General features: G+C 44.9%; 1 protein-coding gene across 2 annotated transcripts in view; it reads right to left on the bottom strand.

The window, feature by feature from the left end:
- The window catches only part of prkd3 (protein kinase D3), a 36,163-nt gene that overhangs the window by 3,012 nt on the left and 15,724 nt on the right, over nucleotides 1-17,427 (bottom strand). Inside the window, exons 3-18 of one of the 2 annotated variants that reach the window (XM_080870673.1) lie at nucleotides 14,260-14,398; nucleotides 10,278-10,409; nucleotides 9,591-9,748; nucleotides 8,510-8,705; nucleotides 8,348-8,425; nucleotides 8,084-8,270; nucleotides 7,119-7,242; nucleotides 6,838-6,915; nucleotides 4,051-4,327; nucleotides 2,902-2,954; nucleotides 2,441-2,513; nucleotides 2,248-2,354; nucleotides 1,976-2,137; nucleotides 1,060-1,158; nucleotides 703-970; nucleotides 223-308 (exon numbers count right to left, since the gene is read on the bottom strand). In XM_080870673.1, coding sequence (XP_080726799.1) covers nucleotides 223-308; nucleotides 703-970; nucleotides 1,060-1,158; nucleotides 1,976-2,137; nucleotides 2,248-2,354; nucleotides 2,441-2,513; nucleotides 2,902-2,954; nucleotides 4,051-4,327; nucleotides 6,838-6,915; nucleotides 7,119-7,242; nucleotides 8,084-8,270; nucleotides 8,348-8,425; nucleotides 8,510-8,705; nucleotides 9,591-9,748; nucleotides 10,278-10,409; nucleotides 14,260-14,398 — 2,217 coding nt within the window. The remainder of the gene's footprint in view (nucleotides 1-222; nucleotides 309-702; nucleotides 971-1,059; nucleotides 1,159-1,975; nucleotides 2,138-2,247; nucleotides 2,355-2,440; nucleotides 2,514-2,901; nucleotides 2,955-4,050; nucleotides 4,328-6,837; nucleotides 6,916-7,118; nucleotides 7,243-8,083; nucleotides 8,271-8,347; nucleotides 8,426-8,509; nucleotides 8,706-9,590; nucleotides 9,749-10,277; nucleotides 10,410-14,259; nucleotides 14,399-17,427) is intronic. The other variant, XM_080870674.1, reaches the window with a different exon arrangement.

Raw genomic sequence — 17,427 nt, 5'->3', positions numbered from 1 at the left:
GTTTGACTTCTAGTTCACCACCAGGAAGTTTAATGGTGACATAACCACAAGTGGGCGGAACCTTTAACTCTATTCATGTTTTCCATGCTCTGACTATTAATGTTCACACAACTCATCTGTAGATTATTTTCAATGAAGGGAATTGATGACTTGACAGAATTATGACTCCGAGAATTAGCTCGAATTGCAATTTAAAGAGAGGAAAAAGCAAATGAGTCATACCTGTAACCAGGGATGGCTGAGACACTTGTCCACGCTGTACCTCTTTCTCATTTTGACTTGGAGGAGATTGTTGATCAGATCTGTGGCTGCGGAGGAATTAAGAGTACAAGAAGTGTAAGTGAACAAGATAAGTCAGAGGTGGTTTTGAGTTAAAGGGAACAAGACCTGCAAAAAGATATATCTATCAATATATATATATATATTCAGTGTTTTTACCGCATAATATACTATATACAGTGAGTGGGAGGAGGTGCAACTTGGGCAGTTGGGGAGATTTGAAAGTGATTCATTTCAACCACAGACATAAAAAAGCTGACATAAAGTTCAGATGACCCAGACGTGTGGGTGGGGAGGAGCTACATGTGTGAATATCATTTAAGTTACAGGTGCAGCAGGCCGCCAACGGCTCACAGACGAGAAGGTCAGATTAGATCAAACATTTCTGAAAGCAAACAAACAAGTAGCTCTTTGTCTTCATACCCTCTGCAGAGATGTCCTTCCAGGGCGTAGGAGGGTACATGAAGGCCGCATTCTGGATCTGATCATTAATGTCCTCGTCCTCGTTAAACGGGAACGTGCCGCTCAAGCTGACGTACACGATCACTCCCACTGACCACATGTCTAAGGAGCGGTTGTAGCCTTTGCTGCGCAGCACTTCTGGAGCGAGGTAAGCCGGAGTTCCTACCACCGACCGCCGGAAGGACTTCTCCCCAATGATACGGGCAAAGCCAAAATCACACAGCTTCACCTGGAGAAGAAAAGCGGCGTGTTAACGTACACACGCTTGCGGACACACAGCTCCACACATGCAAAACACATAAATATATATGCTCTCACCTGAGGGAAAGGCTCTGCAGAGGCCAGCAGTACATTCTCAGGCTTCAAGTCACAGTGAACAATGTTTTTGAAGTGCAGATGTCTCAAGGCCACAAGGATCTGTTGCAAACACACAAGTCCCATAAGCACAGATTCAGCTAAAAAGATCAAAACACTGTAAAGTCTGTAAACCGTACGCTATGAACAGAGTGCTGTTTGTGTAATGTATGGAGGAGACTCTATGGTGCTGCCATGTGGAAAAATAGTAGCAATATAAACATACTAATGCCCTTAAATACTTGCATCTTTACCAGCACTGCCATATAAGGGACACATGATCTCATCTCATCATCTCATCTATATTCACAAGGCCTATTGTAAGTGAGCGCTGCATGCATGCCTGCCCATGGCCCTGCCCCAAGACCACAGAGGGCCTGGCTCGCCGATCCTGACCCTGGCTTTAGCAGAGGCCCTCCTGGCCACATCTGAGCCGAGCCTGCCGCAGCTAATGGGGTTGTTGTTAATGGCCCCGCTCCCGTTTGGTACCCGAGATCCACGGAGCCTGCTGCTCCTCTAATCAGGCCACAGAGCCACCAGTATACTGAAGGCTGTAATCCACAGCCAGGGAGGAGGCCGTGATGCCATACAGACCAAATCCCGTAAACAATTCCCTCCAATCAGCTCACCACAAGAATAAACAGGCCCCAGAGCTGGAGCACAGACCCATTACACCCCCAAAATAGGGCACAGAGAGAGAAGGGAAGGAAGACACAGCACTAAGAGGACTAAGAGGATGAAACATGCAGCAAAGCTGCTCGATTCTCAGTGACTGTCATTATCTGACTATTTCAGTGTTAGGACAGAATCTTGATTTGAGAACTGAGGGGTGAAGAAGGCTGCGTGAAAGGGCAGAGAGCTGTGTTTCAGCGGTGCAGACCTGCGTCACGAGGAACTTGGTGATTCGTTCAGGCAGTTTGCTCTTCTCGCTCGACAGGATCATCTCCAGCATGTCGCCGTGCAGCTTCTCCATGACGACAAACACCCGCTCAGGCGTCTCAAACATGCACTCCAAGTTAACGATACCCGGGTGATGCAGATTCTACAGAGAAACAGATCAAAGGCTTCAAACGAGGAATACGCTAAGAGTAAATGTAAACCAGTGACAAATGTAATGAGCGGGATTTTCTCTTAACTGTTATCAGTGATTACCTGTAATATGGCGACCTCATTCCGCAGCTGACTCTCCTGCTTGGTAGGAAATCTCATCTTGTCAATAACCTTGATGGCCACATCTCTGCCGCTCTTTCTGTGTTTGCCTGTGTTTGCCAAACAGAAAAAAACATCAATTCACAGCACAGACACTGAATATAAAATGTTCCTTTTAACTAAAGCACAAACATACCTCCATACACAATGCCAAACTGGCCCGATCCCAGCACTTCATCGGAGAATATTTGGTACACCGAGGCAATATCCTACACGGGCGTAATTTACACCGTTAATTTTCCTCTGCTTGTGGAAACATTCAAGTGAACTTTCCATGCTGCAACAGTTACATCATCTTTGGTTTTGGCAGAACTGCTGCCCTTCCAAAATGTTTTTCAGGTATTGCCAAATAGGCAACTTTCACTAAATGCAGAAGTGGAACTGAGACGAAAACTCCATGACCAAAAAATGAGTCTGCAGCTTCCCCATTTCTACAGCGTAAAAGCTTCCACTGGATGTTTCGGCGACAGGCGCACTAGGATACCGTTTCTGATCTAACCACAGCAACTATTTTAATAGCATATGAATGCATAAATTTGCGAGCTGTGCTGGGAAATTGTGCAACAGCATCTAAGAGAAAAAAGAAGCTCCACTTACCACATTCTCCTGGACCTGGCAGTTGGACACAGATATGCTAATAGACAGCTCTTCTGCAGAGGGAAACACATGATATTTCCACATTCAACAAGTAACACAACATCACTCTGCCAATGCACAAAGCAGACACTAAATTCTTAAGCAACTGTAATCAGAGCTTGCTCAGATACCAGTATTTCTACTTTTCTAAAACCTGCAATCTTATCACAGCTGCACGCAATAACTCACAGCCCCACATAATGAAGCATTTTATTACACAATGAATTGGCTATAAAATTGATCTGGAAAGCTATCTGTGACTGAATGCTGAAAGTATGCAATGCATTTCAAAACTGGGGATTCAGACAGCCGCAGAAACTAATTCTGCATACTAGGCATTGGACAGAAAGCCGGAGATAAAAGCCAGCAGAAAACTTTCTGTGAGGTAATGCTCGACACAAAGATGGAATTTCACTCTTAGACAATGCTTTGATTTTTCAATTAACAGAGACAAACACATACAGTACATCACGCTGTCATCTGCAGATTAAACGTTTCATCTACTGATAGTAAAGTGCGGCTTAGTTCATTAGTAAATGAATTCACATCTATGTAGTGAGTTTGAGTTATCTTATCAGGTTGGCTTCTAGCGTCTTTTCTCAGGTTTTCTCATGTCACGCTCGTTATCAGTTAACCTCAAACTGTGCACATTTCTCATTTCTCTCTCTTTTTTCGGCGACTGGGAGATATTATCGCTGCCCTGACCATCAAAAGCTCAGTTTCCATACAGTTATGTCACTTCACTACTTACACTACTGTCATCCCCAAACAGTGACTTCACAGCCCCACTTCCTTTGGCCTACAGACCCTGAGTCAGGGCTTTCCCAGGCTAGCAAAAGTTAACCGAGGACATCAACTTTAAGGTCATCAAAGTAGTTTAAAAATCGCCTACGACGGGGCACAGAGAGCCTTTTTCTTTCTATATGAGCAAACAGTTCTCGTTTGTCACGGCCGCGACAGGTAACAAGCCTGCTTCATGCGCTAACCAAAGACACATGCAAGCTGATTTCATTCCTACAAACACAAGATAAAAAAAACAAACAAGTTTTTCATCCGGAGACATATCAGCAGCATTTTTAGCACAAGAAAGTTCTGATAAATTCTACTTACTGTGATCTTTGCCTTGGCCGGCAGCGCTGGCTACACTGGGCTGAGGTGTGACGGGCATCAGGGCCTGTCTGATGGCCTTCTCCCAGCCTTGAGCCACCTCCATGCCGACTCCAGAGGCGGCCAGAGCAGGGCTGTGGTAGTGACTGCCGTTGTTCTCCCCTACATAGTAGACCATGGTGGCTGTGATGATCTCAAAGCAGTGAGGGTTGCTGCCCTGAGCCAGATTGCTGTAGTCTCTGCACTGCTCTACCTGGAGGATCTCAGACAGAGGGATTTCCTGTGGAAGCAGTGAAGGAGAACTGATAAGAAAAGCAGACGAAACATAAAAGAGCACAATCTGCATTTCTCAATGAAAGCTCAAGCAAGAATCAGAGTCTTCTTTTCTGTCTTTCTTAATGTTTCAGCCAGTAAACAATTTATGCAAGTCCAAGAGCACATGAACTTCTGAAGGAACCAAAACAAACAGATACACTCCCCCTCCACACAGTGCTGCACATATAAAGTGCTGGGATGGAGTGGTGGAGAAATAAAAATCTCTTATAGCCGATGCTGGCTGTAAACTAGAAGAATATGAAAAAATACTTTCTTCAATCAAAAACATATCATGCTACTAAATGAGCAAATCCACAATTAAGCAATGATACACAAAAGGTAAAGACAGAGGAAGTAACACTCACACACACGCCGCACTCAGTCGTCCCCGCTCTAACTTTCTGCCTTCCTCTTCGCTTGACTTGTGAGCACAAACAGAAAGTGGAGCCGCACTACACTTTAAAAGCCCCCCCCTCGCCCGTCTAACTCACTGTCAAATCAAAGGTGGGAGGGAGGGCCGAAATTACAAATACAGACAATTTCCAACCAATGGGGGCTCAAAGAGGCGCACGCCGTCTGCTCTGCGTGGCTCACCACACAGTATCAGATGAAGTGCTTGTGGTTAGCAGGGCCTGGTCACGTGAGCGCGCTCTGCGGCGGCTCAAGCGGTTCCCTGATTACAAGGCAGGGCCAGCAAGAGGCCCCATCTGAGCACGAGGCGCTGGCGCTACCACTAGCCACCAAGACAAAAGACCAAGCAACTACCGTTCCTCCACGGGGTCGTTTGTGAGTGGGCGTGTGTGATACTGTGACAGGGAGAAGCCCCCTCACCCCATGAAAGCTTCTTCAGAGAAAGCCACAAGTACAGGGGTCTCATCTTCAAACGAGGAGCTGTTATGGCTTCCAAATGGTGAAAATGGCTGCCATGCCTGGCGAGCGAGCCACCACGCGACCACCACTAATCAGATTGGAGGTATAAAGAAAAGGGGAGTGGGGAGGACGGCGGCCACACACTGATGAGCAGCAGGCTAGAAACTGGGGAGGAATGAAAGGAAAGAGCTCGAGGCAGACGGCTTTCCGGATACCAGCGGAGCTCATGGAGAAGCAGTGGTTTCGGTAGAAGACCCCCTCCCCCCAAAATACTACAGGAAATAATTTCATGTTATCTGTCCCAGATAAAAATCCTCTGCTCTGAAGCAAGAGGCAAAGACCAAACTTTGGAGCATAAAAAGGAGATTTACAGCAAGCCTTCAATTAGCCTCCTGAAGCTTTTAAACATAGCTGAGTGCCAAGTTGATAATAAAGAACCACATAAAGCTGCCCTGTAAACACACCCGAGGAGTCGGTCCCCGCTGAGGTTTCCTTTCCGAGGATTTAGTGGCCGGGGACGCAGGGTGTGACAGAATAATTGGGAGAGAAGGGGGAAGGAATACAGTTTTTCCAAAACTTGCTTCACAACAAATGCGGACGGAGAAAAAACAAAAAGAAGGCAGGCAGGACAATAAGCAGAGCTGTGAGCGAGACCACCTGTTTGAGACTCGCTCAACCGAAGTGGAAACTCTGCCGCGTCCTACTCAGCGCCCTGTTGCAACATACCTCTGACCACAATTCGAAGAGGTGTTAAAGTCTCAAAACGCACAAAGCGAGAAGAACAATAAGATAATTACACACTCCATCCTACACAGCACACACGACACACATGTGGAAGTCTTTACCTTGCAGCCTGTACTTCCCTCCCCCAGGCCTCACTGTGTAATTACTGTGCTATTAAGCCCCTGTGGCGGCGTAATGACTGACTACGGCGCTGCCACCGAGAGGGAAGTGTCACACATATTCTCCTCAACTCCATTTACACGTTTAAATCTTCACATTTCACTCAAAGCGAACACTGAGGATTAGAAAAAGAATCAAAGCCAGCATTCAACAGCTCGCAGCGTGACTTTTTAGAAATGTTTTCCCTTCCCTAAAATAAGAGCTAATCAAAACTCTTTTGTGTGACAGACGCAGTCTGACATTTTCTTCAAAACCCCATTTAAATGTCCCATCTCTGCTGTTAGTGATACTGAGGATGATGAAACGCAGAAACTCCGAGACTGCGACCCTTTCACTTCAAGCAGCGAAGAGACCAGGCGGCATTGTGAAAAACCACAGGGGGAATTTCAGTGGGACGAAGTGACCACAGGGTAGTTTACAGTTGTGAAGCGGCAGCCTTCAGCTGAGTCACTCATAAGCATGACAGACAGCCTTTATACCTGAATATGAAAACAGATCTTTCCTAAATGACACGTTTGAATCATAAGACAGTAGAGCGGGTGAATTCTGTCTAAGCACTGTGGGGATTTTCATGATATAACTCTGCACAGACTGGACGCTGCAGCTTTTCTGATATTCTTATGAATAATAGTTCGTCGCACCAGATCGAGCTGAAGCCGTGGTTTTCCAAGAACACGGCAGAAATAATAGTTTTAATCTTACTTTGTAGAACTTGGCTCCGGTGTCGTTCTGAAAGAGACTCAGGCTTTTGCTGTCCAGCCTCCAGTAATGCCTCTTCCGCTGTTAAATGGAAACCCCGAGTTAGTCCTAGTGGCAAAATATGGACCACCTACCAATATTACGGAAGTTCAAAATTTTATTTCACAAGGAAAATACCTCGTGTGCTGATTTCAGCACATGTGAACAGTTTCCCCAGCATACATTTAGGGCAGAGCCGTTTCAGGCTAAGCTCCTCTGTTGGGCTTTGGGGTTATCAGTCTTACCAGGTTGTCCCTGCTCGTGTAATGAACCATCCAGCCCTCCTTCACCACCGTGGAGCTCCGCCTCTTGGTGTGTTTGATGGACTGGACCACCCGCATCAGAGGGATGTTGGTGCTAGTGGAGGGGCTGCAAACATAAAAGGAGGTTTTTTTTTATTTAGTGATGATTATCACAATTACCGTAACTCAGAGTTATGATTTCATTAACGAAACACTATTCAGAGCACAGCAGGTACTTCCTGAGACATCCCTCATACGAAGTGAAGCGCTTTTTTTATGTTTTACGTAACACTCTAGGAAACATCAGACTCTGCTGCTGCAGCTGGAGAATAAACAGAGGAGTTGGAGCGTTAGACCTAGTAGTTAAAAAATAACCCCAAATTCCCCAGTTTAGATCAGAGTAGCAACCTTGAATGTCTTCCCCTCCTCTTCTTGTTTCTGATCCCTTTTTACTCAATTGTTCGATTACAGTAGAGTAGAACAAAAATACAAAAATGACATCAGAAACCAGGACTGGGTAGTTTGCATGAACTCTGACATTCATCCCACATCAGCTGATAGATTAGCCACCTGATTGGCCAATCCACCCTAGCTCTTCTTTTTGATCCCGTGTCTGACTTGTCTTCTAGGAATAATCCTTGAAGCTCTTTTCTGAACTGAGCGGTGTCTGTTCTATGTAAGGACTGCCTAGAGAACAAAGAAGTTAGTGAGGCTGATTTCTATCCCTTGAAAAAACCCACAAACTATCCTAATGGTTCCCAAACAACAACTTTACTGACATGAACTCAGGTGGCAAAACTGGTCAGCGTACAGGTGAGGTCGCCAGATGTCGTGTTTATGAAGGAAAGAGTTAAGCAGTCGTCCTTGTCCCTGGTGTCACTGGTGCCTCTTAGTCTCCATGGAACATCAAATGTAAACGACTGCAGTTTTGGGCTACAGCTGGCCTGGATTAACCAGTATGTTCATACCTAATAGTCTTGATGGGCTCTTCATCCTTCTCCCTGTCCAGCAACGGCGAGTCCATTTCAAACATCCTCTCATCCGGAGTGGATGGTTCATCTGGATCATCCATCCCTCTGCCACAATCCATGTAATTACTGTCTACCTCCATTGTATCCATGGTAGTGTCTGAGTCCGGCCCAGGGCTCGCTGGCTCTGCACAAGAACTTTTATTAGAATTACAAATATGAGAAATAAACAACTGTCAGTTTGAAAGATGATGTAGAACTTACCTCCATTGAAGTCCACCTCACCTAAACAGTCTCTTGGTACCTTTGAAGCACAGCGCTTATGGCAGTTGAATCTGCAGTCTAGGAAACAAAATGTTATGATAGTTATGGTAAAGCGCTGCTGTTCCACGTCCTCTGTAGCGGAATCTTCATTGGTCAGCCTACCTTTACACTGCATGCCCTGGCGGAAGAGACCTTTGAGCAGACGCTTGCAGTACTGGCAGATAGTAGGACGAGTGTAGGTGTGAATGGCGAACGTGTGTGGCACCTTAACCCGTGTCTTTTCCATCTTATCCATCCAAATAGGCCGGCCGCTCCAGGACGGGATGCGCTTCCCTGCCTCCTGATGGGACCTCTGCTGCTGGGGTTGGATGGGAAAAGGGGAAGACGGGGGGTATTCGGAAGAATTAAAAACCATATGCAGGAAGGAAGCGAAAGAGGAAAGATAAATAAATAAGATAAAAACAGAGGTAGAAGAGCCTCAGAGGGAGTATGTGAGTGACAGACAAAGAGAGTGAGTAATGACATGTGAGTAAAAGACATCAAAGAAAAAAGTGAGTAGTGTCTGCGCTTCTATTGGTCCAAACAGACGATCAGATTTGTCACTCTTGCCACACATTAGAGTTTAGTTGTGATTTTTTGGTGGATAAATGGAGCAGTCTGGAATCTGTCAGGAATGGAGTTTTCTTCACTTTTTGCCAACAAGTGAGCAGATACATAAACTTGGACTTCTATGGACTTTTAATGTCATTAACATAATTACATTTCCTGGTGACCTTTTGGAGAGACAAAGACAAGAGGGGAATATCTCAGTGTGGGCTTATGCAAAAACGGTTTCGTAAGACCTCGCTGAGGATCTCTCCACAGAGCTCTGTGCAGCACAATTCAATTTTCTGCATCAGTGGTATTCTACAACAGGGCCCAGGAGGTTCACTCGTGGAAAAGAGCCACATTTGATAAGTTTAGAAACATTTAACAGTGGAGGCAGAGCCTGTGAGCTGCATGTGGATTGCCTGCCACACATACTTGCTCCGAATATGTCTCTCTTCCTGCTTCTCCCTCATTTGTCTTCATTTTTTCCATTTAAGACAACGCTTCAGTGAGTTCATTTTACATATGGATAAAACAGTAATCCTCACATTTTCCCTTCTGTTCAGAGAATTCGCAGCTACTAAAATTCCTCTACGCTGCTCTTTCTCTATCCGAGCACCTTCATCCAGTCACACTCACAGCAATCCGAGCTTACCTCATCCAGGACAACCACTGCATTTTCAGCAGGTAAAGGTCGGGGGACAGAGAGAGATGGTCCAGGCAGTGAAACATTGGACAGTCGCCTCTTCCTCACACCACTACAGTTATTTGGGATCTTGAAGGCACAGCGCTTGTGGTAGTTTAGCCCACATCCTTAATAAAGCAAAAAAACAGATCACATTAGTTACCGAACTCATGGAAAGATGACATCATCGTAAGAAATGCAGTGAAGAAACGTCTCATTTTGCAAATCAGCCACAAGATGGTCCTGCTGATAAACAGGCTTAGTACGAGAATTTATGGCCAGGAATGTTTCACTGGTGAATAAATCTTCTCTCTTTAAACTTAATTCGCTGTCAGCGGAGAACTTGACACGAAAACACAAGAACATATTTCAAGTATGATTCAACAATGTGAAAAAATGTAAGGAAAGCGAGCGCGACATGAGTCCACTGGGATCTGAATGTCAAGCATTTCAACGGCTACTGTGCCTGCGCCACATTGTTCTTGTTTGCCTCTATATCTCCCTGATACAGTTACAAGGTCAGATATGTGGTGTGTTTTTGGATCTGTGTTTGAGTGCGGATGCAATAAAAAGGAAGGTGCAGATAAAGGCCAAGTTCTTGGGAATTTGGTAGAATTGATCCAAGTGTGAGTGCCACTGTGTGCGCGAGCGTCTAACCTTCACATTTAAGCCCCTGCCGAACGAGACCCCATAGCATCTCGCCACAGTAGTCGCAGAAGGTGGGGGCCTTGTAGGAGTGGACGTAAAGGGCATGGGGTCGGATCTGGAAATCTTCAACTGTGGCTTGAGCTAGAAACAAAAAGCAGAGGTTGTTTGAGTAAAGATAGAAAATAGAAAAGTTCACAAAGAAACTTCTAATCTAAAGAAAATCATTAAAGATGAAGAATAAATATTTTTGAATACATTTTTTTAATGTAAGTAAGTAGGTGCATGTGAGCTTGCACAGGAAAGATCTACTCTACACGCTCCACTTGCTGCACATAAACACGGATGCTATGTCTCACTGCTGCAGTAGAGGGCATCACATCTGCACCACACGAGCGTGATCGAGTGATAGGGCACGCCCATAAGACACCAGAGACATGCATTTTATTCCTGTTTGTTATTAAGAACCGAATATCGAATCAGCAGAGCCGTGAATATGTCTCTCTTTCTGTTTCTCTCTTATTTGTCTTCATCTTTTCCACATTTCTGTGTCAAATGAGACACAGTGAGTTTGTCGCAACAAGACTTGGCTAATCACGGCTGTGAATCATCAAAGATGTGAAGATGAGTAAGATAAGGCTCATGCTGCCAAATATCCCTGAGTGTGTGACTGTGCCTCCTCTGTTCCTATGCAGTCACTTATGTGGCAGCAGTGACCAGCGAGGGGACGGTTAATATTTACTCTTGGGTTAAGCAGCAAATGTGCTAACGCCATTTCGTTGTGTTTGCCGATGAAGGCATTTTCAGCTTAAAAAAACAAATGTGAAACGTCCTTTGCTTAAAAGCAGCATCTGATATGAGTAAAGACGGGAGGAAACAAAAAGGCAGTTGGTTAAACGAATCCGATCTCTTAATTTGAGCAAAGAATGCAGGACAGGTCAAATGGGAAAGCAAACATTTTGATGTCATAATCCCTGGAATGGAAAATATTTACAGACATTTGCAGGAATATTAAAGATCTGAGACAATTCGGGGCGGCTGTTGAGAACTACAGCGGCTGGTGGGGTGATGTTGGCAGTTTGGGAAGAAGAGGAGAAAGAGCTCAGCGAGGTCACATGTCGAGAGGCGCGCAGCTTTCTCACACAGACACATGAAAGGCAGCCTTCATGAGCTTTCTGCACACGCGTCTGCAAAACAACTGGCCACTTCTTAGCAGTCACAGTGTTACGTAATGGTTATCGTGCTAATAAGTATCAAACAACTCCAAACATAAACTCGACACGTTGTTTTTCAGAGCGCTTCTCACGAGCGGCGGGGCTCGCATGAATGTGCTATCTGTTCGCTCGGAGGCACCGAGTTTCCATTCGGAGTCAAAAGTTTCCATCTCACAAAAACAAGTTAGTTATATTTATGACAAGCAGAAGGTGTTGTAAAATATCAATTTCACGCGGCCCGTGGCGGTGAATAAGGGGCTTGTGAAAGTGGGTGGGAATTTAGGAGGAGTGAGAAACAGAACAAAGGGACACTCGGTCAGGCCAAACCTCAAACCTCATGGGCCGAGATGGCCTGCGCAGCGTCCGCTGCATAGGGCCGCCCCGCACATCAGAGCGTGTTTACACTCCGCAGGTCTACTACAATCACTTACTGCAGGAAAAACAAGCCTTTTTCTTTGAGCTCGCAGCCAAGAAAAAGCCACTTCTGCCTGCTTCTTGCAGAGAAGGAGATATTCAGACCGTCCTTCTCCCACAGCCGCGCAATCCAAAAACAAGCTCGCCGAGGAAAAACTGAATGGAGACGAGGACGAGAGAGAAACTGCGCGGTGGGAAAAGGTTGTGTTTCACACGCAAAGATCAAGCGTCCGACATGCAAAGCGCCTCTCAAAAAGAAGGTCGCGTTCACAGACTGTGAGATGAAGCATGTGTCCATGTGTAGCAAATCTGAGATCTTCTACAGCCGTTTTCAGCAGGTATGTCTCAGGTTATAAATCGCCTGGCTCCACTGTTGGCGCTAACACCTGCAGACGGATTTGTTCAGGTAGGGGGGGGATTAGAACGAGAGAAAGCGGGGAGGGAATTGCGAGCCACAGAGACTGACACAAAAGAGAGCACAAGACAAACACAGACAGAAACAAAAAGAAGGAAGTTCTCCAGTCTTTAGTCTACATTCCTCAGCCTGAAGTATCCTCAGATCCTGAAACTATACAATCATCCCCTGACTAAATCCCTGCAAACAATACTGTCAGCCCAGGAGAGAGGGGGGAACTCGGCACAGGTGGTGTCAGGTGCTTCCCAGTGGAGGCAGATGGAGCAGCAGCACAGATTGGAGCAGAACAGATATCCTAAGCCATTTGTTGGTCTCAGCACCGCAGAGGAAGCCGGCTCATTCATCGCAGGAAATAACAAAGAAAAACCGAGCACCTGTGTAGTTTTGCAAAGGTGGAAAATTATGGAAAGAAAAAACTCAAACGTCACACAGAAAGCAAGTGTTTGAGAGGACTGTCTGCTTGTATTCGTTCACTAATGACAGAAAATTGCTCAAGACTAATATTTATTTTGGGAGAGCACAGCGGACGCTCACAACAAGCATCTCAGCCCCAACGGGACCCCCGAACAAGACACAAAAGACCGTGTTTATGAAGGTGTGGCAACGACGGCTGGGCCCAAAATTTAAAAAAAATAAGCTGACTCGAATACTTGAAGCGTATTACTTTCAGACAATTGTTTAGACTTTGCAAACACGTGGTTTATACTGCTCGGAGGAGTTTTATATTCATTTTTCTCCTGTTTTGGAAGTCTAGAAGTCTAAAACAGCAGCAACACTGTGCCAGCAAACACACTGCACTGTATCACAGTTTGTATATAAGAAAAGACTGAAAAAACTGGGCAAATTGGAGGAAGTGCGCTGCCAGATTTAGAAGAATTTGGTTTATAGTATAATCCTCTAAATACATGAACAAGTCTGCTGCTGGGTTTATATTAGGGGAGTCACTGCAGGTAAATGGGTCACAACTTCCAACATATACCACAAGTAAAGCAGTTTATCACGTATGCTAAGACAATCATCCGTCCTATTAAAACCACTCAATACGCTGATGTCTAAGCTGCAAACAAGACACGTTTAGATATTTTCCTAAAACAGAAATATGAACACTGGATGAAGCCAAGCTCAAAATTTTTTGTTTCCTTTGTTGAATTTAAGATTTAAAAAATCTCATTTTATCGCTCATAAATAAAAAATGATATCAAAAGGCAGGAAAAATAGTTTCCACCATGTTTTTAGGAACAGAATGTTCAGTGAATCCGTCTCTGAATAAAAGCTCTACAAACCCTTCAAAATCCCGAGAATATAAACAGAAATAACGCTGCGGAGCTTGGATGGATGTGAGATATCTGCCTTGGATAATGAGCCTCTGTATTTAGAGTTATGAGCTGTAAAATTACACACATTTTTTCTTAAAAGCAGTATTTAAGGTAAAAAAAAAATGTAAGTAACAGATAGCATCATCGTATTAAGGCTAAATACGATCACTAAATATGCAAATCAGGCACAAGCTCAATAATTATACATTAATTCTGCATAGACAACGAACAGAAGAAGTGCAGTAAAATAATTATGTTTGAGAGCAGAAGTCCAATCATCGAATATCTGTGCTTTTGCATGAAAAAACTGTGTTTGCATAAAGTCATCATCAGTGGCTCAAACTGTAACACTCTTTGTCTGCAGCTGCATTTAATTAAAATCAGTCCACATGTAGCTCTCACCTGAATGTGGCCGTAAGCTAAACTATCTGGATAACTAATCTGAAATGGGAAGTTTTATTTTCTACTCTTCAACAGCGCAGCTCTAGAATGTCTTTTTTTCCTTTACAAATATGCCAACTAACATTTCACTTAATGCTATTTTGACCTCTTAAATTAGAGGATGGAAAATGTGCATACACTGTACAAACACATTTACGGTGAGGTGCGAAATGACATCAGACTGCTTTGCATACCAGAAAGCACCACCTCAATGAGGTCTCCTTCATGGATGTCTTCAGCTGCAGTCAGCCTCTGCAGGATGTTCTCATCGTTTAAGTCGTGGCGGAATAGCAGGATCTTGTCGTACATGCCAAAGAAGCCGCACTCCGGGAACTGGAGAGAAAGGGAGATACAACAAAAAGAAATAAGCAAGTTTAATTGTAGGCATAACGAATACCGGTAAAGTTAAATGTCCCGAGATGCGATGCCCAGTACGTGGACATTTATGGTTATGCTCTGCAGTGGCTCAAATCTAATACAGAGCATTTAAAAAGGTATGGATCAGCCAGCTGTCTTGATTCTTTTTCAAGCACGCACACACTCACATTATGTCAGTTCCAGCAGCTTACATCACCGCTTGTGTGCAGTATTGTGAACCCAGTGGCTCAGGAAGAGAGCCCCTTTCCTCCCTCAGAGTAATCGACACTATATACTTGGAATAATTCAGTACAGACTAATTCAAAACGAGTGGCTTGCATTTAAACCCGTGTGTTCTGCATTGTGCACTTTGAGTTTTCTGAGTCATCTATTAAGACGAATCGATGATGTGTCTGCTTTAGCTGTTGAAGTGTTTCCGCTGGATTTGAGCAGCTTTCTACTATAAGATGAATTATTCAAGCGTGTCTAAAACGCCCAACAGCAGCTATCACCGCTCACAGCGTGTTGACCAAAACAAACCTTGACAAGCTGGTCGTGAACTGCAGCTGAGTGTGCGACATAAAGTCACATGACCAGGGAAAGGGGCGGGGTAGAGGGTGGGAGAGGTAGACGGGGAGAAGGAGAAGGTAAACATCCTGAGAGGAGTTCAGAAGAATCAGCATACAGGAAGTGCAGCGCCAGTCAATACTGAGTCATTTCCTGTGGTGAGGGCAGCCCATAACCTCTTAGAAAGCCATGTTCTTGTCACAGGGATAGGCCTATAATGAAAATATCCACTGTCCATGCGGCGAAACGGCAGAGTTTGCCCAGTGTTGTCGTGCTGTGGCTCCGCAGCACGTCTGTCGTGTTTAAAAGGAGGAAACGCCATCAAAGGTCAAATCAAAGTGAAACTTACTGAACATCTACTTGGCAAGGATCTCTCCTCTTTGCTCAGACTTTTCAAAGCTCAAAGGAGAAATGCGCTTTGAATACCAGGAACCTGCGCAGCATAACAACACATCTGCACACCTGACACGGCGGAAAAAGTCCAGCGACCCTCAATGAATTTTCAAAGCTGTCCCTACACGGATTGGGAACTGTGACGCTGTAGTTTAACGCCAAGGCAAGAGCCCAGCCTTGATGCCAAGTAGGTTGGTACTGAAGAATCCACCAGCTGTTTCCCCCTGAACCAGGGTCACATTCAATGGGCCACACAGAACAATGCCACTGTGTCCTGGGAGTACCAGGGGTTGGTACAGTGTCTAGGCACAGGACACATAAGACACCTGGTGGCTTATAACTGCCAAGAAACACAGAGAGAGAGAGAAAGCGAGACAGATTGATGGCCTGGGGAAATCACGAGTGTATCACATGACTTGTGTCAACTAAGCCAGAAGGATGAAATGCCTAAAGGTAAAAATGTAAATTCTGCAAAGCAACCGATAACCGATGGTGCTTCAGTCAGCAGTGGAATACAGATGCATTGTAATAAAGGAGCTGGACCCCTGCCCCCAACATGCACTCGGAACTCCCGCTGTGGAGGGGAACAGTGTCCCCCAGGGGAAATTATACGGCAATGGTTTTTTCCACTGAAAGGCCCAACAGTGGGGTGCTTACAAAAGCATTCATGCACTTTCAACAGGCTCATTCCAAGAAAAAATTAAATGTCTTCTAATAACAAAAATGTTCAAATATGGTAGTGTGCAAAAGTCTTGAGCCACCCCTGATTCCCTTTCATTTTATTATGACATTGGCTGCTTTTTCTCCCATTTTCAGTCCATTTTCACAGGAACGTTATGGTTTCCTTGTTAAAGCACCACACAATCATTCGAGCATAAAAAGAGCGCCTAAATCAAGAAATGGACTTAGTACGCATCATTTGTTCTCATGTCTTCATCTGAATCTATGGAAAATGATAAAGATAACACAACTTAAGTCAAACAAATAGTTTTTGGAGCTATTTGCTGAAAACCTGGAGTATCTCAGGATGGTGTGAAATGTGTCCTTAAAAACATGAAAGGAAACAACAAGTGGAGGACAAAAGATGAAACAGCAGGCAGGCTTAAAAACCTACCTACAGCAGCTCAGCAGTATCTGAAGGTCATGTGCTTATGAATAAATAAAAATAAAGCCCAGTAAAGACCAGACACGGGACCTGAGAGATGAGACTTTCATCGGAAACGACTCAGTAGAAGGGGAGGTCAGGAGAGAGCTACAACAGTCAGTTTCTGTAAAGCACGGTGGAGGCGCTGTCATGGTTTCTGGCTGCATTTCATCCCGTGGTGTTGGAGGTGGGCTTATCAGCGTAGAAAAGCACCATTAGATTTTGATCCAGCATGCAGCACCATCTGGAACCTGTCTGATCAAACTGGGAATCATCAGAACAAAAGAAGTTGTAGCATGTGCAGCGACAGCCTGGATGTTCTCTTCCTGTTCTCCAGATGTTCCACTTTTGCACAAAATGCTTGCTGCTCACACGTTAACACTCTCGTTGGCTGACTACCTGTCAGGACAGACGCCTCCCTCCTTATTGCACGCTGGGCTAATTTTCCCCATGACTCCATGAATGACAAATGTATTTCTATTTGTATCCCTACTCCTGCTCAGTCATGACGTAAACCTGTGCACTGACCTCACAACAACAACTACGTGGCAACATAATCCATATATGAAGACTATTTCAGTTATATTCAAACTGCATGAGAAGCTGATTTTGCTCAGAGTGTAAAAACAAGGCACGCGACTGTAGAACGAAACCTTTCCAGCTCGATGCCTCGGCTGACATATCTACATCCTAATCCTGTCACGCTTTCAGGTGATTAATGCTGTATGGCTCAAACCATCAGCACCAAAGGCGGGAGGAGGGGGGCATCCTTCCTGAGCCGGCTGCAGTGTCACGGTAGGGTTTTCCTCCACCCGCCTGACACGCCTGCACTTGGACACACAAACACACGCACACACAAAAGCTGAGGTTGATGCCCATATCTAGCCAGCTTGAGTCACCT

The sequence above is a fragment of the Rhamphochromis sp. 'chilingali' genome (genome assembly GCF_963969265.1).
Source record: "Rhamphochromis sp. 'chilingali' genome assembly, chromosome: 21".
Classification (NCBI taxonomy): Eukaryota; Metazoa; Chordata; class Actinopteri; order Cichliformes; family Cichlidae; genus Rhamphochromis; species Rhamphochromis sp. 'chilingali'.
This window is presented reverse-complemented; position numbering and strand designations above follow the sequence as displayed.